This window comes from Terrapene carolina, unplaced genomic scaffold (assembly GCF_002925995.2).
Source record: "Terrapene carolina triunguis isolate 2854851 unplaced genomic scaffold, T_m_triunguis-2.0 Scaffold395, whole genome shotgun sequence".
Classification (NCBI taxonomy): domain Eukaryota; kingdom Metazoa; phylum Chordata; order Testudines; family Emydidae; genus Terrapene; species Terrapene triunguis.
This window is the reverse complement of record NW_020664746.1, coordinates 452710-475698: the sequence shown is the minus strand read 5'-3', so window position 1 is coordinate 475698 and position 22989 is coordinate 452710. Positions and strand designations below refer to the sequence as shown.

The 22989-nt window shown below is 47.8% G+C and overlaps 1 protein-coding gene across 1 annotated transcript in view; it reads left to right on the top strand.

The window, feature by feature from the left end:
- The window catches only part of STK10 (serine/threonine kinase 10), a 77945-nt gene extending 55168 nt beyond the window's left edge, over nt 1-22777 (top strand). Inside the window, exons 8-19 of the mRNA XM_026658058.2 lie at nt 1053-1187; nt 3980-4558; nt 10873-11003; nt 13058-13181; nt 14871-15050; nt 15305-15397; nt 15580-15709; nt 16094-16218; nt 17202-17390; nt 18497-18622; nt 19013-19126; nt 19242-22777. Coding sequence (XP_026513843.1) covers nt 1053-1187; nt 3980-4558; nt 10873-11003; nt 13058-13181; nt 14871-15050; nt 15305-15397; nt 15580-15709; nt 16094-16218; nt 17202-17390; nt 18497-18622; nt 19013-19126; nt 19242-19382 — 2067 coding nt within the window. The 3' untranslated portion in view covers nt 19383-22777. The remainder of the gene's footprint in view (nt 1-1052; nt 1188-3979; nt 4559-10872; nt 11004-13057; nt 13182-14870; nt 15051-15304; nt 15398-15579; nt 15710-16093; nt 16219-17201; nt 17391-18496; nt 18623-19012; nt 19127-19241) is intronic.
- The last annotated feature ends 212 nt before the right edge of the window (nt 22778-22989 follow it).

Below are 22989 nucleotides of genomic sequence, written 5' to 3'. Positions count from 1 at the left end.
CTGCGCTTGACTCCAATGGGAGCAGGAATGGGCTCTGATTTCCCAGACATGCCAAGGTGGCAGATGCTGTTTGAAGTTAAATTCACATCTCCACCCTCACCCTTCAAAAACATAAAACGCTAAATGCTTTTTACCGCTATCTGAAGAACTTATGGTGCTGGCGTATCTTCTTCATGCTTCACGCTCTACACAGTGGTCAGTCATGTGGTTTTGTTTGACTGATGAGCATTTCATTTGATATGTAATGTGCCTCTTTAAATCAGCTTCTGATCTGGAAAATTGATAGTTCTGGCCTAATAACCCTGAGTGGATGAGAGAGTGCGTTAGCCTGTGGTTTGCCACCCAGAAAAGTTTGACTGGGGGTATGTTTACCTTAGTCAATAACAGGAAGTATACAGTACACTCCCTGGCCTCTTGATGAAGCTTAGCACAAATGCATGCTCTGTGTGTGCCTAGGGATTTGACTGCAATTTCCATTACACATCTCTCCACTCTGTTTACACATATGGTTCTTAAAGATGCCACTCTCCTTCAGATGAGACCCACACCATGCATGCATCACGGAGACACTCCCGAGTCATTCGGTGTCAAGGAGAGGGCATCGTACTGTATCCCTATGGCAGCAAGTGCCTTTTGTTTAAATGCCGCTGTTGCTCTGTTTGGTGAATGTTAACGCTGTATTTTGCAAGGCTGGATAGTGTTTAGGACATTTGTATCCACATGCAGTCCCTCATACCTTGTATCACACAAAACGGAGTTCAAAACAATGTAAAGCTCTGGATTTATATCCACAAATAGGCACAGCTAACGGCTGAAACTGTCTTTAACTGCCAGGCTTTCTGATCTCTGGCGGGACATTTGAATCTACGGTGCCAACAAGGCGGATTGAGCTTATTTCAGCCTAGGAAAGCTAGTAATGCTAGCTAGCTGGCGAGGGCCTTAGAAACTGACTAGAAATGGAAAATAAACTGAGTCTGTTTGCCCCAGTGTTCTCTGACACGGCCTGTTCAGAGGTGGGAATCTTTCTAACACGCGTGTGATTGGGTTTGCAGCATTCCTTCGTTAACAAGGTCACCAGCAACCGAGCCCTGCGCGAGCTGGTGGCGGAGGCAAAGGCCGAAGTGATGGATGAAATCGAAGACAATCGGGAGGAAGGAGAAGAGGATGAATCATCAGAACCTCTATCTGTAAGTGCTGTTCTCTCCCTCTACTCAGCCTCTCCTGTTTCTTAGAGGGTGGAAAGTTCCTGTAAAGTGGCTGTAAAGGTGCAGGCTGGGAGAGCTGCAGGACAAAGTTGCTGCAGGAAACTGTCAGGATTGAAAGGAATAGCTTCTTTTTTTAACCATCTCTGCCTCAGACTCCCGTTGAGGAAAAGCTGCTGCCTTGTTAAGTCCATTCAGGTGGACAGGAAGTCAGGGGTGGGGACCGCAGTTCCATGCCTGCTCAGGGTACTGGAAAATAATGCAGCTGGAGGGACGCCAAGTTTTCCCTTGAGGAGGAACCCACAATTGTTGCTGCTGCTGGTAATGCCGGGCTTTCAGCAGGACGGCAGCACTAGTGCGGACTGGCTAGCTGGCTCCAAGGGCAGGGAAGGCATTCCCCTCTGCTGACCCCCCTCCAGTTATGCAGTGCTCTTGTCAGTGGTAGCTGAAGCAACAGCCGGTTGCTCTGGGATCAGGGCACTGCTGATTGTGTTAACATCATTCTGGCAGCACTGGGTTCCGGTTCATGATGTGCTGCTAGGGGGTTCCTTGAGATGGGTCACCCCGAGGAGCGCAGAACAGAGGGGAAATGGCAGTTTGACTCAGAACAAAGGCTAAAATAACCAGGCCAGTTTGATGACTTAGCAGGAAGTATTCTAGGCCTGGGAGCTGTCTGTGTGCTCCACTCATACTTCCAGGCCCCACGGGATGCAGGGGGAGGGCCATGGAGTCATGACTTCACCTCCAGGCTTAAGGGAAGAAATGTGTGTGCCATGTCTTCATGCCCCTTCTCTCCCGGGTCAATGTAAGCAGTAATAAGTGCATCTAAAGTGGTCCAGTGCTATTCCAGGAAGATGCAGGGCATGGACTAGGGAGGCTGGGGCAGCTTGGGGCTGGACAGCACAAGGTAGAAATGGAGACAGAAAATTCAGCAAAGTGGCAGAGAGACGTAACCAGTAGATCCAGGACAGGGGCTGGCAGAGCTGCCTCTGATGCCCGTGTCTAAGGCTCTTGGGAGCAGGCCAGAATGTGGCTATCCCAGAACCTTTGTGGGAGAGATGCCAGCAGGGTGTCAGGATTTTTCTGATCCAAGAGGGACTTAAATGCCCACTGCATGATCACTGTTGAAATTGGACCCAGCTCCAAAAGAGGAGCTATTAAAACCCAGTGTTGTTAGCCAAGAGAAGAGAGCTGCAGCAGTCTGGGCTGAGCACGGTATCTTGGGAAAGAACCCAAACTGCCCTGCCAGGATTTCACAGCCGTACAAGCTCAAGAGCAAAACCCAGCTAAACACACTGCACCTGGGTCCTTTTCTCCTGCACAATCACAGCTTCCCCCAGGAAAGCTCCTGGAGCAAAAGCCACTTGGCTACAGCACTTGCAGTGTCTAAAGATACATCTACACTGCACACTCCTTATGGCAGCGTGTGGAGTATACACACTGCACACACCCCTAGCACAGGTATAAATAGCAGTCTAGACGCTGAGGCACTACTTAGGCATATAAAGACACTCCAGAGCTTCAGGTTATTACCCTACATGGCTCTCTGCACATCCAAGTAGTGTTTTCCCCGGTTTACACTGCTACAAGTAGGTCGTGCCCCACTGCCTTCCCATTGCTGCAAGAGAGGCTCTGGTAGTGGAGAAAGGCTCAGGCAGCCTTTCGCTGTTGTGTGTAGCTACACATTGTGGTATGGACACAGCCTGCTTTTCACTGCAGCATGTAGCTACGCATACCCTACACGCTGCTGCCAGTGGTGTGCAGTGTAGATGTAGCCTAAAAGGAGCTGGCAGAATGAAGGGACAATGGGGTAACTCTCTTCCCTGTGCCTTGCTGTTAGCTGTCTCCCAAAGGGATCACCTAGCAATGCCCTGCTTCCCTGTGCAAGGATTGATAACCCAGAAACCAGCTCTAGTGGAGCAATACAGCTCTTCTGGGTCTCCTATGGTGCTGGTTATTCGTGGGCCATAAGGAGTATTGTCCTTCCATGTTACACTGTGACAGACCTCTGGAAAATGCTGAGGTCAGCACATGTGGCTAGGAGATCCAGATCCAAATAGTCCAGGTGTACAGCATTGACATTGGGACTCAAACCATCACTCCTCCCCAGAATGCAGGCTCTTCCCGTGGACTCCGTTTGCTGGACCACATTGGGGCAGCATTCATCATAACACTTCGTTAGAACTGGGGGCGGCAGTTTTTTCCCAAACTTCTGAACCTCATCCCCAAGCTAACTAGAGTCTGACTGGTGCAAACCAAACCTGTGCATGCCACTGATCTGATGTGTGAACCCTGCGGCATCTCAGGGCCCAGGCACAGCCCCAGAATCCTGGCTCTGGGGAGGAGAGTTTAAGAGAGGAATGAACATATTGCATAAGGCCAGTGGTCCGTCTAGTCTTATCAGACTTTGATGGTGGCCAGTACCACATGCCTCAAGGGTAAAGTGTTTAAAACCTCCCATGGGGAACAATAATGCAATATAATGACCCTGGGGAGACCTTTCTTCCTAAGCCCCATGCAGCTAATGGCTAGCCGAGTCCTAAAGCATGTGGGCTTCTATCTCTTGTGAATGTAAGTTAATATAAAGAGGTGGGGGTTGGCAGGAGGAATACCAGTTCAGTGCATTAGTGAAAGTGGTAGACGTGCATCTTTCACTAAGAAGCACCCACAGTCTTGTGTTGCTCGGGTGCTCAGTTGGGTCTCCTCGCTTGTGTGATCTGAGTTTCAATCTGATGCTGTGTGCGCCTGTCCCATCTCTCTCTTCCTTGTCCTTTCAGCCCTCTGGGACTCACAAGCGAGGCCCCTCCGAGGTTAGTCAGCTGAGTTTTGAGGGAGAGAAACCTCCAGAATCCCCCTCCCCACTGGAGATGAATGGACCCAAATTATCCGTGGAGCCGGACAAGAAGACTGTAGACAGGCAGAGAAACAGACTCTCAGACGAAGGGATCGGCAGCGAGAACTCCATGAAAACCACCAGCAGCTCCGAGTCGTCCGGGACGGAGTATAGCAGAACAGCCCCCAGCACCCAGGAAGAGCCAATCACCAACCCCCAGTCAGGACTGTTGGATGACAAGGTTAATCCAATGGAGGAGAGAAGCCGCCAAAGCAAGCACCTGGAGCCAGTGAACAAAGAGCGTAAAAGCATTGGGAACTGGCCGGAGAGCAGCCACCTGGAAAATTCTGCTGGGGAAAAACTTGCCAATGGGAATTTGGATTCTCCTATTCAGTTTGCCAGCAGTAGGTCCAAGAGGGATTCGGATTCTGGCAGCACTTCTGCTTCGGAAAGCATGGACCTCACCATCTCTCTGTCTGCTGATCTGTCCCTTAACAGGGAGAGTGGATCGCTATCCCTGAAGGTAAGGTAGGGGGCATTCATCAAAGATTAAAAATTGATTTTAATCTGGAACTCAATATTCAGACCTCGGCATTGAGACCCTGTTAGACTTCCCTGACTCCTTCCAGACAGCCCCCTTTCCTGATGCACCTGGCAAACTTTGGGGTTTTTTTCCCCCCTCGGGATGGTGATGATCTTTCGCCAGGGAAGAAAAAGGGAGTTGTCCCTAGTGTATGATACCCTGGTGATGAGTGGGGTAGGTAAAGATTAATAGTGCAGGGATTTGGTTTTGCTTAGTGTTTAATTGCTGAACACTGCAGAAAGGATCAGCAAATTATCATCCCAGCAGAGGCAATCATAAAACTCATCAAGGCGCCCAGGTTTCAGTTTCCAGGCAGGTGACACTGTAATAAACACCAAGCCACAAAATAATTCCAGTCTCCATCCAAAGCTTTCAGCAATAGAGTTTGAAATGGGTACCAACCCCATAGGCTGGGGAGTAGCTTTGTTTAAGGGCAGATAATGTACCTGGAAGCAGAGGTTGTATGGTGTGTAATGATTGTTAATCTGTGGTACGGGGAATTAGCCTAACCGCTACTGCCGTTAAACATGTACTTTCTCAATGTTGCATGCTCTTTTCCTTGACACTCGCAGATTCCAAGCCAGTGAAATCTAGTTAAGGTTTTACATTCTGCAACTAAGGCTAGGTCTACGCTACAGCGGGGTTCCGACCTAAGATACGCAACTTCAGCTACGTGAATACCGTAGCTGAAGTTGCGTATTTTAGGTCGGCTTACCTGGCGGTGAGGACGGGGGAAAGCTGACCGCTGCCGCCTCTTGCCGAGGTGGATTTCCGGAGTCGACGGCAGAGCGATCAGGGATCGATTTTACCGCGTCCTCACGAGACGCGGTAAGTCGATCCCCGATAGACCGATTGCTACCCGCCGGATCGGCGGGTAGTGAAGACATACCCTAATTATAGTCTTTGGTAAATCAGCGGGAAACCTGAAGCTGACATAACTGCTCCAGCCTCTCCCTTGCGGGGACTTAACAGAGTCTGTGAACAAGTCCCAGCCTGAAAAACAAAATAACTAAATTGCACCTTTGTACAGTGCTGATTAGCCTACTTCTCTCCCCTGAACACTGATAAAAAGACAACTTAATTTGGTGTAAGCTTTGGGTGGAGATCACTTGTGATTTTCTCAAATGTGCCATGTCTCTGGCCTAGCTTGTATCAGAAGTTAAACTGTTCTTTGCACTCAGATCTTCAAGCAGTCTTGGCTTTTAGGGAGGCCAGTGAGAACGATCGCAAAGCTCAGCGTGAGGGGTCAGTATTGCTTTGATCGAGGAGGCAAAATAAATGAAGTGACTATTTGCTGAGTCCTGGAAGGAGAAGCGAGGTGCAGTGTGACTCAGAGAGCCACAGATGTGTGTATTGCACAAGATCTTTGTCCAGTTGTCTGTGCAAGTGATGGTTTCCAGGTGTAGAAACATGCCCAAATAGCGTTCCTAACAAAATTCCTCCTCCAGCTCTGCTCTCCTGCTGGGAGAGGAATAATTGGCACTTCCCCCTGGAGTCCACAGTTCTGCTAGTGGGGGCTCTTGTGTATAGAAGTCTCATCCCTTCTCTTCAGTCTCCCTGTGATAAATGATCCACTTCCAGAGGCCAGCCAAGAACGTATCACATGTGTTAATCGTTCTCCCTGACGGGGGGGGAGAGGAGGATTGTAGGGAGCAATAAGTGAATAGAGATGCTGTTGCGTTTTAGCTAGATGTGACTCTAACTGTACTGATAGCACCCTCAGAATAAAATTGAGGACATTCTAGCTCTAGTGGAGAGCTTTGGATCCCCTACTGTACTCGCTGGGAAGCAGTAACACTGTCGGAAAGGTCCACGGGACAGTAGGTTGATTTCTATCTTTCATACCCCGCATTTGGGATTCTGGCACCAATTTAGTGAATGAATCTAATCTGAAGTCTTGTACTGCTTTTCCCCCAGCCCGCTAGCTATACATGATGCAGCCTATGACCCATTCAAAGCACTGCGTGAACATTAATTCTTGCCATACTCCCATGAAGTGGGGCGGCATCATTGTCCCCATCTGTAAAATCCCACCCCTCATATACTTAAGGTGAAGTGACTTGCCCAACTCCAGAAAGGGGGATCCATGTCTGAGCCAAAGTTAGGGCTCCAGCATTCCTAGTTCCCAGCCCTTTGATGGGATCTCCTAGACCATTGCTTGTAACGGCAGAATTCCCCATTGGCGTCTAGATCTTACTGGGCAAGGGCATTTTGCTACAAACTTGTGTAGAACATTTCATTTTTGCCCTAGTATGCAACCAATTGCAAGTGTGGCTTTTAGTGGCTCTTTTAAAAGTTCTCATGTGAAAGCAAAGCTCAGGCACGAACTGCTTCTCTGTGCCTTGATTCTGAGAGGTGCTGAGCCCCCCATTCACATTTTTCAGTCCTTCTGGATTGAGGTCTGTGTGCTGAATTCCCTTCCTCCCAGCTGGGCAGTGGGGAGGGGATCAGTGAGCCTGTGCTCTGCAGATGATGTTTCTAGCATGCTTTGGGATTTCCAGGGGGCTCCCATTTACATTCAGGGGAAGTGGCTGTGCTTGTCTGTTTATTTCATGTACTGACCAGATGCCAGGGGCAGCTGAAGGACATGGGGGGGGGGGATCTTCTTTGCCTGCTTGTCGTCCTCCAGATGGAATCTCAAAACTTACAGATGTTGCTAGATGGAGCCCCATGTGCATTGCACTGAATCATACAGGACTAAGGGCTTGTGTATGTGGAAAGTTGCACTGAAATAATGTAGGGTGTGAATTTAAACCAATATCACTAACCCTGTGCAATTGTCTGTGTGTGGATGCCCTTATTCTAGTCTGAGCTGTAGAGACACCTAAAGTCAAGGTTGCCCAACACTTTCCATTATAAGACCTTGGTTTTAGTTGCTTATAACTCTTTGCCAAACAAAAACCATTTTGGCTGAAATTTTCCATGCTGGATGTCTGCCTTGGGTTGAATCTTTTTGGAAACCTCAGCAAAAATGGTTCAGTTGTTTCTGATAATGAGATTAGGGACCAGGAGGGTGGGGCTGGGACTGGCTGGGCAAGGAGACTAGGACAAGGAGCCTGGAGATTGTGGAGGGGAGACTGGGATGAGGACACAGGCTGGAGGAAATAGGGACAGAAAGTTCTGTGACCACTAGGGGGTACACTCCCCTTCAGAAGCTAGTACGGAACCTGAGATTCCTGTGTCTCAACATTCCTCTGCTGTCAGTAAATATCTGCAGAATTGGATTCGGCCCCTAGTGCACAGTTCCTATGTAATATTGTGCAAGTTAGTTAAACCGGACTTTTCACAGGTGCCACTAACTGTGTTCCTCATTTTCGGAGTGCCCAGCGTGTTACTCAGCTGCAAATGAAGTCAATGGGAGCAGTGCTCTGAACTTATAAAGAGCTCTATCATGCTAAGTACACTGAAAAATCAGGCCCAAGCGTCTCACGATGGGCATCTAAAATTAGTGAACACGTGATCTTAATTTCTGTCTCAGTTCTCCATCTGTAGAATGGAATGATGATGATATTTAGTACTTGTAGAGCACTTTTCATCAGTAGATCTCAGAGCTTTACACAGTAGGTCAGTATCATTATTTCCTTTTTACAGGTGGGGAAATTGAAGCACAGAGAGGTAAAGTGACTTGCTCAAGGTCATCCAGCAAGCCAGGGGCAGAGTCTAGACTAGTACCCAGGTCTTGAGTTCCAGTTCAGTGTTCTATCCACTAGGCCACACTGCCTCTCTGGAGTATTGTGAAAATAAACTCCCTAATCTTTGGAAAGCACTCAGGTACTATAGTGCCAAGCACCATAGAAATGCCCTTGAGGAAATTAATAATTCTGTCTTAGAGCAGGAGTTTGAATGCTGTGCAGGTAGTAAGACATGAGGCCACACTGAGATATTGAATAACTGCTCAGTAATTGAGCACTGTGCATTCTGTGCACTGAATGAAGCAGGAGAAATAGTGTGTGAACATGTAACTAAAGACACTAGCATAATACGTATGCAGAAATGGACTAAATTAAGGTAGCATGGGCAACCTTAATTCTGACATTTCCTAACTTCTGAATGTTTAGCTTTGCAACCATCATGTTCTCTTAACATAGCTATTTGGCTGTAATTTAGGCTACGGGTGCCTTCTTTTGATTTTGAGCTTAAGTAGTTTGCTTACTGACTTAAACCAAATGAACCTAGTCTTAGACAAGAATATCCACGCAGCCTTTTGCACCCATGTATTGGTTTGAAAACAGATTTAAGTTATCCTGACACAACTCCCTCGTATAAACAAGTCCTTTGACTGTTCCTTTCGTTGCTGAATTGAGCAACAAGCTCTTCCTGGGCCCAGTAAACTCTGGGCTTCTCGGGCTCACTGGAAGCTCTTGCAACCTTTTTTCCCCTAACGTCGTCATTATTGCTGGGGAAGGTAAAAGAATTGACTCACTCTAGCCTTCCCCTCCTGCTGTTCCTTCCACCCCTATGGCCACCTTCCAAAATGCCACATGGTTTGTCATTTCCTTCCCACATTCATGACAAAGAAATCCAGTCACTTGGCCTTATCCTCCAGCTTAACTGTATTCAGATCCTCTGTAAGAACAGATGGCAACTGCAGCCTACTGCACCACTGAACGAGAGAGCGAAAACACTTGTCTCTACCTGTACTAGTGAAAATAAGCCAAAGATTTGCTAGTCTGCTTCTTCCCTGTACGGAGCTCAGAGCTGCTGGTGATTAGCAAAGTATAAATCTCTAGCAATATAGGGACCCAAATTCTGATCCAGCGGACAAAGCTGGATATCCTTCTAAATGCACCAGTTAGGAATTTATGTCCTGACTTTTGAAGGTGCTGAGCGTTCACAGCTCCTGTTGCGTTTAGTGGGAGCCGCAGTGGCTCAGGGTATGTCTGTACCGTAGTTAAAAACCCGCAGCTAGCCGATGCCAGCAGGCTCGGGCTGAGGGGCTGTTTAATTGTGGTGTAGACATTCGGGCCTGGGCTCTAGGACCCTGCAAGGTGGGAAGGTCCCAGAGCTTGGGCTGCAGCCCAAGCCAAAATGTCTACGCCGCAATTAAACAGCTCTGCAGTCTGAGCCTCAGAAGTCAGTCAGTTGCGGGTATCTAATTGCAGTGTAGACATACCCCCGGCATCTTCAACAAGCTGTGACTTGCTTAAAAAGGGAAAGGTGACAAATGTCGTGTCTGTGGATTCATAGATTCTGAGGACTACTGTGATCATCTAGTTTGACCTCATGTATAACACAGGCCAGAGAACGTCCCAAAAATAATTCCTAGAGCAGATCTTCCAGAAAACCATCCAATCTTGATTTAAAAATTCTGAGTGCTGGAGAATCCACCACAACCCTTGGTAAATTGTTCCAATCCTTAGCCTCTACTGGGACTGGCAACAGGGGTGCCAGTCTAACTTGTCAGTCCAACTTGCCTGAGGAATCTCACTGCTAAAAGTTTGCACCTTAGGGTATGTCTACACTACAGGATTAATCCGAATTTAGATAATTCGAATTTGGGAAACAGGTTGTATAAATTCGATTGTGCGCGGCCACACTAAGCACCTTAATTCGGTTTTAAACCACATTAATTCGGTGGTGTGCGGCCACACTACCCCATTAACTTAAACACAGTAATTCGGTGGTGTGCGTCCACACTAACCCTAATTCGAATTAACAAAATCGATTTAGGCTCTACTCCGTTTGTCGAGGTGGAGTACAGAAATAGATTTAAAGGGCCCTTTAATTCGAATTAACTGGCTCTGTAGTGTGGACGGGTGAAGGGTTAATTCGGATTAAGGCAGCTAAATCCGAATTAAAGTCCTAGTGTAGACCAGGCCTTAGTCTCATGATATGAACAAGAGGGACCCTGACGTCAGCCATCTATATGGCTAGGTATGGAGGAGAGAGTTCGACAATCGTTGGATTGCTTCTGTTTTTCTTTTAAGTAATGCTTTTGTACCGAGGATGCTGACTGTCCTAATGTGATACCAATATTTCATTTTAACAATAAATGAGAGCACAGTGTGGATTTGCAGGATGAATGAGGCAAAGCTGTGTGCTTAGTTTTGAATGAGTTCTGTTTATTCTGTTGGGAGGCTGATGTTTCTTTTATTAAAAATGCTAATGGAATTATTTTGAGATCTCTGGTCTTAGTGCTTGGCTGTCATACAGGCCACTGGCACAGCTTCAGCTCATAGTGTTTATTAAACAGTAACCTAGAATTTCATTTCATGACCTCTTGTTTTTTTCCCTTCTCTCCTACTGCATGTTAGGATTCCAGGATACACAACAAGACACTGAAACGGACCCGGAAGTTTGTGGTGGATGGAGTGGAAGTGAGTATCACCACCTCCAAGATCATCAGCGAGGATGAGAAGAAAGATGAAGAGATGAGATTCCTCAGGCAAGTTGGAAGTTGGTCACTGGGAATTTGGGAGGGTTGGCTTGGCTGGCTCCCAGGACTAGCGATGGGACACAGAGCCTTTCACCTGAGCACATACCCAGTAGTGACCTCAATTCGCCACATGGTAGCGAAATGTTAATGGGAACAGTCCAGCTCACAATGGGCAGCTGTCCACAACGTACAAACCACCTCACTGGCTCCCTTGTTGGCAGTCCCAGTAGAGGCTAAGGATTGGACATTGACAGTGGACATTGAGGTACACTTTCACTTATGGGCCATGCATTCACTGCTGAGGCTTACCAGTGGCATTCTGTGGGAGAAGCTTGCACTGCCTCTGTCTTGGCTAAGCCTGTTGTGGATAAACTTACTTCCATTTCCAGAGCCATCAGTGTGACACATCAACTCAACTAAAATAAACTAATAGAACTTCTCAAGATGCTTTTGTTTGTTGGCTTTTGTATTTGCTCGGATAGACTTTTATTAACAGAAGAACTAAGAGGAATTTTAGTATTCGACATGTTCAGGCCCTCGAAAGCTTTGATTCCATTACATTTTTGTAGCCTTCAAGCCTCTAGGATTCTAGTGGAGGGGAGAGAGGGCAGTTTCTGGCTTCATTATGATTAGTGGTGACAGTGAAATGTGCTCCCATAAGGTACATTACTCTTCAGCTAGTCTGTTTCCCAAGTGCCATGGGAAATTTACTCTTAAGTTGGAGCAGTCCTGAGGCTGCTCCAACTTGCACTGAGGGCCAGGCAGGTGCCAAGTGGCCCTAGAATACAGGGAATGTAAAGATGGCTTAAAGCCACTCTTGCACCCTCTTCTTCCTGCCCAAGTACTGGGAAGAAGTAACTGAAAATTGGGCCTCTGTTTTCATAACTGGCCTGCTCTACCTACACTACTGGGTGTGGGGGGGGGGGCAAGTGGGACAGAGGAGGGGTTGAAAACTCACACGTCACCGCACAAAAGTGCGTTCAGAGAAAGCTGCCATTTCACAGGGTTTGCCCAGCAGGTTTAGTGCATTTTCTTTGCATATCTTTTCCCACTTGCAAGTTTCATATCTGGGTTGTTTTCCTACTGCTTGTTGGAACGTGCCAAGATATTGATTTTTAAGGCTGGAGTGGAGAGGAGCAGATCTTGTTGGGCAAATTGATTTAATGGGGTGAGTGCGTTTTGGATAAGGGAAATTGCTCTAAAGTGGTTTTCCCAGCAGGATTCCTAGACTGTGTGTGGTGTGCTGAAGAGCCTAACGCTAATGCACTGGAGCGAAGGTCACACTGGGAATTTCACTTAAAAACTGTGACTCTTTCTCCCCCCACCCCCACCAGGACATCAGCAATTTCCAGCTGAGCCAGCCTGTAAACCTGGCAAATGGGCATGGATATGACACTCAGACCAGGCTAGGACTCCCTAATAGATGCTTCAGTGAAAGGCAGATGACTAGATCAGATCTGAGGTGTAACATCTCCTTGGTTCACATGGGAAAACTACCCTTCCCACCATCTGTGTCATGGACTGCCCTCACTCCTGAACTTACAGGATGGGCAGGGCAGCCCTAACAGGCTGAATTGTATTGCAAAGACTACTATAAAGGTAGACTGGATGGGACGTAATAGACCAGTTTTACCCTGCTGTGTAGGAGAGGCTTCTTTCCTACAAGTATATCTTCAAGGGGTTTCTCTAGACAAGTTTTAACTGTCCCAAGCAATGGGGCTTCCACTGCTATTCTGCTGGCTAATAGATCTTGCCTTTAAGATTTGACCCTCTTGCCCTTGTTAATATCGCTAACATCCTGCCTTCCTATAGACAGAGAACTGGTGCCATGGAGCCTGGATGCAAATCAATGAGTCTGCATTTACCTCACTCCCTGAGTTCAAAGCAGTAACCCTTTCCTGATCATTAGGGGGTTGCCTGTGTGGTTGGTTGGTTTTGCACTGTGGTTGAATATTAATTGAAAATGCTATTTCTGCTCCCATGTTATTTCACTTACAAATTGTGCCTGCATGGGGAAGGCACCAAGCTTGGAATTTTACTCGTGGTTTTTTTAACCCTTTTAGGCGCCAGGAGTTGCGGGAGTTGCGCCTGCTTCAGAAAGAGGAACACCGGAACCAGACCCAACTGAACAACAAACACCACCTGCAGCTGGAACAAATGCTGAGGCGCTTTGAACAAGAAATGACGGTAGGTGAGAAGGGGAAGGTGAACCTAAATGTCCTAGCTGGGTTGACTGCTCCTTTGCAACTGTCCTGCAGATACAGAGCGAGAGATGCCGTGTACTCTAGGCTGGTCAGCAGAGATATTCAATGCCTATTGTTACACAAGCCGTTAAAAACTAATCCTAAACCCTTGCTCACTCTTCTAAAGCGATGCTGGCTGGATTCACTGTGCTGTTGGAATGCATCACTCAGAGAGGGCACAACAATCAAGGAAACCCTATGGGAGCCAGCAGCCCTACGCTGGTTTGCCAGAACCCATTGCTGTGGGCCAGAACTTCCTTTATACCCACCCTATCCAATAGCAAAGGGGAGGTGCTGGGCCAGCTCTTGTCCCCATATTCTGGTGGTGTCAGAGCCGAGCCCATAGGTGAGACTTTGGGTCCTATGCACTGAATGCAGGTGAATTGTGCTGTAGTGATTTACAGGCTGTGCACCCAGCTGCGCCTGCTCGAGGGAGAGACGTCAGCATGTGTTGAAGTAAATGGATGTTTTTTCATAGCCAAGTCAGGTTTTTATATTAAAAAAAAAAAAAAAAAAAAAAAAAAAACTTTCAGGAGCCAGCAGATAAGTGTATCCTGCGTCCTGTCAGTAACCACCAGGTCTGCTTGGAGGCCAAGAGACTATACGCATTTCACGTTTCCCTAAATATTTAGAGTCTCTCTTGACCTGTTTGACATGCTGTCCAGTTGAATCCCTCCTTAAAAAGAAGTACCTGCTCACTAAGATTTTTGCCAACATCATGGTGTGACACATTAAGGAACAATGATGTGCTCCCTCTACAGTTCTCCTGAGGCACTTAGCAATCAAACCACATCCCACAAGGGCCCATGTTCCTGCTGACGGTGGTATGATGCTGGTGCGACTCAAGAGTAGAGAGAAGACAGATATGTTGGTGAAATGTTGCAGAAGGCAATGTCCTTCAGTGGTTTGCATACCCAGGGATGTTGAGCAAGAAATCTTACATTTGGGCTCCTCCCAGCACCAGTCTCTGCCCAGGATGTCGCTACCAGAAGTATATTGCACGTCAGGAATGAAGTTCACCTGCTGAGCTGGCCAAGCCCAGAGATGGAATAAGGGGGGTTCTGCTGCTCAAGCCCTGGTCTACACTGGGGGGGGGGGGCGAGAATCTATCTAAGTTACACAATTTCAGCTACGTGAATAACGTAGCTGAAGTCGACTTACTTAGATCTACTTACCGCAGTGTCTTCACTGCAGTAGGTCGACTGCTGGCGCTCCCCAATCGTCTCCGCCTACGTTTCTCGCTCCGGTGGAGTACTGGAGTTGACGGGAGAGCGCTTGGCGGTCGATTTATCGCGTCTTCACTAGACACAATAAATTGACACCCCCACCCCCACCCCTCCCGTTGGATCGATCGCTCCGGAGGTAAGTGTAGACATGCCCAAGATTGAGGTGCATTGGCAGAACTGGGGGTGGGGGGTGGGGGAGACATTTGCACAATGCCTGCCCACCCCAGGCTTGGCTCTGCCCAATACAATTAGTATCTCGTTTTCATAAACTTCTTGCGTCCACTTATAAAAAGAGGCTCAACTCCTTCAGTGCTCACTATTTTTTGATTTGAGAAAATATAGCCCAGAAAAGGTTTAGTCTGAACTTCGTTCTCTTTCCTCCCCCCTCCCCCAACCCCAAAATATAGGCAAAAAAGAAATTCTACGACACTGAGCTGGAGAACCTAGAACGTCAACAGAAGCAGCAGATCGAGAAGATGGAACAAGATCACTCGTTACGCCGGCGGGAAGAGGCAAAGCGCATCCGTGCTGAGCAGGAACGAGACTACAACAAATTCCAGGAGCAGCTTAAGCAGAAGAAGAAGGAGGTAAAAATAGGAAAGGGATGGGGAAGAACTGGTTTGTGCTAGCTGTTACGGAGAGCTTTCCTTCCAGGAGTGGATTGCGGCATCCTTACCCAGGTGATATCTTGGGGGCAGGGAGGTGAGAGGCAGCAGTAGCTGTCTTCAGTGGGAGGCTTCTGCTTTTCTCTTATGCCCTAGGATTGTTCCTGTAGCCCAGCTCCTGAGGTGGAGCTTCAGCCTAAGTTACCTGCTGAGAAGTCTCTTCTCCTCTCTCAAAGGTCAAGACCGAAGTTGAGAAGCTTCCCCGGTATGTGCGCAAGGAGAGCATGAAGGTGAAGACAGAGGAATTTGTGCAGAAGAAGCAAGTCTTGGTAAGCCCAAGAAAGGATTAGCCCCACACCGAAGAGCAGGGGGGATGCAGGAGAGGGGCACCTGGAGAGGGGCACCTGGAGACTTGGCTTCTTACCTCCAAGTGCCACAGGGTTTAAAATACCGAAGGTGCACGTAACGTTACAGCTGGAAAACAGCTCACTGTACTGGCATCTCCCCCCAGGAACGAGAGTTTGTAGCCAAACAGAAAGAGGATCTGGAGCTGGCCATGAATAATATTACTATGCAGAACAGGAAGGAGATCTGCGACAAGGAGCGTGAGTGCCTGAACAAAAAGCAACAGCTCATGAGAGGTGAGTGGGATAGAGTGAGGAGGGAGAAAACAAACGCTGTAGTGATGGGTTTATCCAATGTTGGCTCTTCCTACACAACAGATGCTGACATTGCTGCAAGCTGTCAGGAGGATTTAGCAATAAACAGCCTTGCCAGATCCTGCCTGAATGTTTAATAATAATAATACTTAGCGGTTTAATCTCCAAAGCGCTTTACAAATACGAACCAATTAGGCCTCATAATTACAAGAGACAATTCACAGATATGGCTTGCAACCAGGGCCTCTTGGAAAACAGGAGAAGGTGTATGATTGCCCCTTCATCTGCTTTACTGCTCCCGAGTAATGGGATCACTAGAGCTCAGGAGAAGAGTGAGTGTGTGTTAATTTGTCTCTTCTTCCTTAGACCGAGAAGCCTCCATCTGGGAGCTAGAAGAGCACCACCTACAGGAGAAACACCAGCTTATCAAGCAGCAATTGAAGGACCAGTATTTCCTCCAGAGACACGAGCTGGTCCGAAAGCATGACAAGGTAAGAGAGTTCAGCCCTTTGTGACCTTGACCCCTTCTGCCGCCCAGCAAGGCAGTGAGCCGCTGCCTGGAACCTGCCCCTGGTGGGTCTGCAAGGAGTTGTCATTCCCACTCTTTGAACTGCATGCCCCTGAAAGCGAAGGGAATGGGGAAAGAGGGATGGTGGTTGTCGCAGGTGGGTGGGCGTGTAGCAGGACAAGGAGTGAATATCAGCCTGTTTTGTTGCTAATATTTGGGATCCCTTCCCTGTGCTGTGTGAGTGTTGTCTCAAGGAGAGAGGCATGTGCTTAGAGATCTTAGACAATGAGCTATTTCCAGAAAGTCTCTGATGTGTTGCTGGTTTACAGGATGGCAGGGGAATTGAAGGTATGAAATAGTTGCATGAAAGCAGCAGGGCTTTGTAGTTAACCTGACTCACTTGAAATCCTTCAGTAAGATGCCTGTGGCCAGGCTTGCCGAATGAAGATTCTAGCTGTTCTGTGGAGAAGATCCCAACTCCCACCCTTGAGGGACAAGGCTAGCACTGCACCCGTGTTTCTGCTCCTGGAATGTTGCCATGATACAAATTACCTGGGGAGCTATCTGCTCAGATTCTGGCTCTTTGCATCTTGCCCATGATCAGTTGTGTCTTCATTTCTCCCTTTGTGATGGGAAGGGCCCCATTCCCACCTGGAGCATGGGGAATCCTTGCCCATCAGGCCATGTCATGGACTCAGAAGGGAGCACATGGAAGCTCAGACAGGTCTGAGTCCCTGTTGTGGGCTGCCATTTTTCTTCATCTTAACCTCCATCCCCCGCTTTTCCTGTGGCCTGTTTGACACGTTGTTTTCCTACAGCCCTAGAGAGGAGCTTTTGTTCTAGTCACCAATGCTGTGGTGTTTTCCACCGTTCCCTAGCACAGTAACCACCCTCCTGCTCTCCATCGGCCTGACTTGCCTTTTCTCTCTGCTGACCTTGCTTTCTTTCCTTGCTTTGCTGTTCTAGGAGCGAGAGCAAATGCAACGTTATAACCAGCGAATGATAGAACAACTGAGGATTCGGCAGCAGCAGGAGAAAGGTCGTCTCCCCAAAATCCAGAGGAGCGAAGGGAAGACCCGCATGGCTATGTACAAGAAGAGCCTCCACATAAACTCCAGCGGGAGCATGTCAGAACAGAGGGAGAAGATAAAACAGGTCAGGCTCACTGAGCCATGTGGTAATGCTGCAGAACACATGGGCTCTGGAGACTTTCCCCCATGGCCGAGGGGTGGAGCACTGCACTGCTTTGCAGGCGACATAGTGCTAGAGGGAAATGCCAGCCATCTTTCAACAGTAGTGCACCCTGGGAAACTAAGGGCAGCATTGATGTGCCCTGTGGGAGGAAAGCAGTGGTATAACTTGTCGGTCCTCCGGTAACCCATGAAAGCCTGTATCAAAGTAGTGCAGAGTCCTGCACTCGGGGAGGGATTTCCAAAGGTGACCTTGACCCCTTCTGCCGCCCAGCAAGGCAGTGAGCCACTGCCTGGAACCTGCCCCTGGTGGGTCTGCAAGGAGTGGTCATTCCCACTCTTTGAACTGCGTGCCCAAAAGTGAAGGGAATGGGGAAAGAGGGATGGTGGTTGTGGCAGTGGGTGGGCGTGACTTAGAACAAGTCAGTGGGACATGTGCTCCTAAACCCCCAGAACCCAGCCATGTCACTGCAGGTCCCGTTATAAGGGGTAAGGGAAACTATTTCTCCTGTTAAAATTAATTGACCACATTCATTAGTGTTAGGAGCCTGAGGTGAAAACTGCTCCTCAGATCTGGGGTTGCTGCTGAATGCCCCCAGCTCGTCCAAACGCTCAGAGGATTTTCAGTAGAATAACAGCAGCATAACAGGCCTGCTGCAGGCCCAGCAGCTTAACAATGAAGTGGATCACTTCTAGGATGAGCTCTCGTTCGCATGAAAATACCTGCATGTGGGTACTATATGTCCACATGGGTCTAGGATGTTCTGGGGCAGCCTAGGAGAGTGCCAGCAACCACTATATTTAGATCCATAATATGTTTATTTTAACGTTGTTCAATTAAAAGGGCATCTGTTTTGATCACTGGCTCTTGCCTGACTCTGTGGAATTGGGGCTGAGTTTTGAGCCAGGTTGTTTTGAATGGGTTATATATGGATGTCACAGTTAAACTGAGCATTTAGGTGTCCCCCACCTTGGCGCTTTATTCCTTTGATGGTGTCAGCTCATTAACTTCTTAGCCAGCCTCTGCTCTTGGGTGACTGAGGGTATTGGGGGGGCTGCTTTCTGTTCCAGTTTGCTCAGCAGGAAGAAAAGCGGCAAAAGGCAGAGCGGCAGCAGCAGCAGCAGAAACATGAGTTCCAGATGAAGGAAATGAGTGCCCAGTGTGAGAGCAATGCGAACGAACTGCAGCAACTGCAGGTAACGTCACACTGAGGCAGCGCTGCACGTATGCAATCAGATGTATAGGGTGGGGGGGGAGAGGAGAGCATCCTTCCACTAGCATTACCTGTACGGAGGAGGAGTCCTGGCTGCTGTGAGAAATATGGCTGTGGGAACTGGCAGTTAAGTTTGACTAAAGGTGCAATCTCCCATCTGTTCCTATTAGAGGGTTCCCTTAAACACGTGATCATAGTTCAGAGCTTTGAGCTGCCTAAGGTTCAGCAGAAGTGGTGTAAAACCATCGGATGAGCATGGGTGGAGAGGGGTCTCCATTTCATCTGGGGCATGTAGGGAGGGGATGGTTCTGGTGTCTGCTTGATACAGTCCATCCATAGACTCCTTATACCTTCTTCTGGCTGTTTTATTTAGAATGAGAAGTGTCACCTCTTGGTGGAACATGAGACCCAGAAGCTGAAGGCCCTGGATGAAAACCACAACCAGCACCTGAAGGACTGGCGGGATATGCTGAGGCCACGGAAGAAGGTAACATTCCCTGCACGCAGGCCGCTGAAGCCTGGTTGGCTGGTAGGGGCTGTGTCAATACAGTGACAGCATGACTGAAAATACAAATCTCTTGTTTGTTCGTTTTTGCGTTAAGGCTCTGGAGGACGAGCTGAACCAGAAGAAGTGGGAGCAGGAGATGTTCTTCAAACTGAGCGAGGAGGCAGATGGTCAGACCCCAGCGTCCCCAAACAAACCTGTCAAGTTCGTTCCCTTCAGCTCTGCAGAGTGCTCATAACGCCTGGATCCGGGCGGGCCAGCAAGCTAGCTGGCACTCGCTCTACCTTGATTAGCTGTGGACAAGCAACTCAGGACTGCTGGGACCCTCTCACTGACACGCCAACCTCCCTCAGGGCAGTGCCCTTCTGTCCCTCTGCTCTGCCTGAGAGAAATGGCCTCCTGCCACTTCTGTCTGACACTGGGAGATCAGCTTGATTCTGAGCAGAGGTGGCATTTCCTGGGGCTGGCTCACATTGCCAGAAGAGCTGCAGTGACACTCCCAGCCAGGAGAGCTGGCAGGGCTGTGCCCGTGATCCTACTCATGCTGTCTGCTGAACTCTTTATCCCGTGGATGAACCTGGTGCCCATGCTATGTCAAATCCTAGATCGGAGCAATAAATGCTGTGGACATGAGGTGTTAGGGGCTCTCAAACACTGTTCAAAGTGGTTATTTAAACATCCCTATTCTTTGTGGCTACCTCCTTCCCCTCTTTGTTACCAGGGCAGTGGTTGGGTGCAGTTTGTCAGCATTAGCATTGTGTGATGCTACCCTGGCCTCCTGGATCCGTGAGGCCTACAAGCGTTCAGATGGTTTTCTTACAAAATGCAAAGCAGAGTTGCCTGTGTTGTACTGTGGTCTCCATCTCCCCTGGTTGCTCGAACGGGGTTCAGCAGTTTTTCCTCCCAATTTAAACCCTGGGGGACTAGCTGGGCTCCCCCGCTGAAATGTCTCTGCTTCTCCTTTGTTTGCCCTGGGAGTTGTTGTTAAATGGCACAGCTCCCCCTCAGGTTCCTAGTCACTCTGTGGCACTCGCTGACCCCCCAGGACTGTGTGGGGTATGGTGTCTAGGAATCACACCTGGCTGTGCCACAGGGCAGTATGAAGCATCACAGCTAAGCTGCTAGGCCAGCCTAAAACTCTTGCCTCCTAAGAAAGGTTATGGTTGAAAGGAGGAGCAGGGAGAGGTTCATAGTTTTACTCAGTTCTGCAGTTTAACACACTGAGGTGTCAGTAGTGATCATGTGCCCTCTGTATGGGGGGGTTACTGCTTCCAGAAAATACGTTTATCAGCCCTCAGAGCTGTGCACAAACTGGAGTTCAGAAAGTGCTGTGCATTTTTGGAGCATGTAGATTAGCCAGCCAGACCTTTGCAACACAAATTACTTGCTGCAAAGCTTGGTTTCAAAGGATTAAAACCAGCAAAGACCTGGCAGTCTGGCTCTTAAATTGGTGATAGGGGAAGATGCAATTGACAGCTCCGGCTGGCTTGTAGCTGTAAAGAGTGACTTCTTCCAGAAGTGGTGCCTAAGCTCCTTAAGCAAAGACCTTGCAAAGACTTGTCACGACTTTCTCACATTCTCCTGGCTTCCTGCCCAGGGTTGGGGTTGCACAAAACTAGATAGGGCAGTTGTACCTCAAGTTCTGTCTACCTTTTTTCACCCATGTCCACACGATGCTGTGAATCAGTCTCTCTCTCCATCCCCAACACACACAGATTGGCACCATGATGGTCTACATCTCTGATTAATTGTCACGAATGCATTTTGCAGTAGCGACGGGGTAAGAGTTAAGATTCCCTTAGCCAAGCCTAGGCACTGCCAATCCTGAGAAGTCCCAAGGTATCTAGACTGCGGCCAGTCTCCTTATACTGTTCCAATCAGCAGAGTAGCAAGTGAATCTTATGTTTCCGATACAGCCGTTTTCTGATTTTGACAAGAGCACAGAGCTGCCGTAGGGTACGAGGTGCCTTGATATGTAGCATCCTCTCCCTGTGTGACTGTCTGATCACAAAACAGCATGTGGTAGCAGTTAGCTTTTGCTTCCTTTGGTCTATGTACCACATTGTCATTTTATGCTTAGGTCGTATCTTCCAATCATGGGATCCTTATTAAAAAATATTCCGCCTAAGAGCAACTGTCGTCATCTCAGGTGGTTTCCCGAGACTCACTAACTCTGCTATGTAGCACCAGCTCGAGGAGACACGTATGTTAGCGTAGAATCCTAGATACATGGGAAGTTGAAAGACTTTGCAGCTCAAAGGTGTAAGTTTCGAAAAACCTTTGTACCAAAGAGGGGGACATTTCCTATCCATTTAGAATTTTTAAAAAGTATCTTTAAGTTTCCTGAAAACTTGCGTCCTCTTGGCTGTTCTGAGTTCCCTATGAAATTAAAGGTATTACTGTTTTATTACTTGACTCACAGTAGCTCCGACAGACTGACCTGGGCAGCCAGACATACATAGTGGAGGCTTGACTGATATGTCAATGGAAAAAGAAAGGCACATAGAAGAACTGCATAGTTGGTTGTAGCATCTCTCAAAGCACCATGCGTTCTGAGACCTGCGGTCCTCATTTTTTATTTTTATTTTTTTTACTCACTACTAAGCACCTTTTCCGAAATGGCTAGTTTACCTCTATCTGCAGTATAACTGGTCTATTTTCCCTAAGTATCAGCTGTGCCTTCATGATGTATCATCCTGTATGGTGATGTTGCCTGTCTGGGAGTCGATGTAGGAATGAAGGAGGTGAGTTGTCTTTGAAGGACCTGGGTTGACTTGAGCCTTCTGATAGTGTTAGAAATGTTTTACAGTAGCCCTGGGGCCATTTCTTGTTCAGTCTTGCTGCTGTAAATTTAGAGGAACTCTGTGAAATCACTAGTGTCCCTGAGATTGGAATCCGCCCCTTCATCTTTAATGTGTGTGAGACCGAAATGTTGATCATTGGAAGGACTTTCTAGAATACCTACACATGAGATACTTTTCCAGTTTAAATCTTTATGCTGGAAATATAGAGAGGAGGAAAATGTCAAAGCATGAACAGTATTCCAGACAGATGCTTCTCAGAACTCCATGCCGAAGAGTCAGTCAGACCTAGACTTACTCCTAGCTTGGGCAAGAGTTTGATTTGTATGTTGTGCAGCAGCGATGATGGGGACAACTTCTGGGGGCTTCCAGCTTGAATGGGATATGCCAGCTCTTTGTAAATCAACAGTCATTCACTCATTAGTTAATCTTATTGGTGGCTAGAAACCTGTAACTTAGTTGCCATTTTCTTAACCTGGGATTGGGAACTCTTTTTTTTCCGATGCCGTTTGCTGCCTCTTGATTGCTGTATGGTGCACTGTAGCTTTACATAAGTGCAATACTGAGCTCTAAAAGGAGAGCAGTGAAATGCGTTTTACAGTTGCAACATTTAAAGGAAGCTTGTTCTTCCTTTTAAGGGCCAGATTTTTTCCCCTCTTTGGAAGTAACCTCTTTTTTCTAAGGCACATAAAACCAACTTATTTTTCTGTTGTGGGAAGGGGATGTCATTTTTATGTGGCTTTGAATAAAACTTTTTTTGGAAATATTTTGTAAAGTGTCTTCAGTGGGGCAGCCACTCTATGAATAATAATCTAATAAAGTAACAAAGTGAGAGACTGGGTTTGTGTCCAACATTCTATGTACTCTCTGAACTTGGCTTCAGATTGGCAGAGTTAGCCTTCTGTTAGTATACTTGGGTTTAACTGTGGGAGGGGACTCTGTGATACCTCTTCTGGGCTATGAACCTTGCAAAGCAGAACTTCAATTTTCTGAATGCAGTTTGCTGCTCTGAAAATGCTGTCGCTGCATGTAGCAACTTTGTAT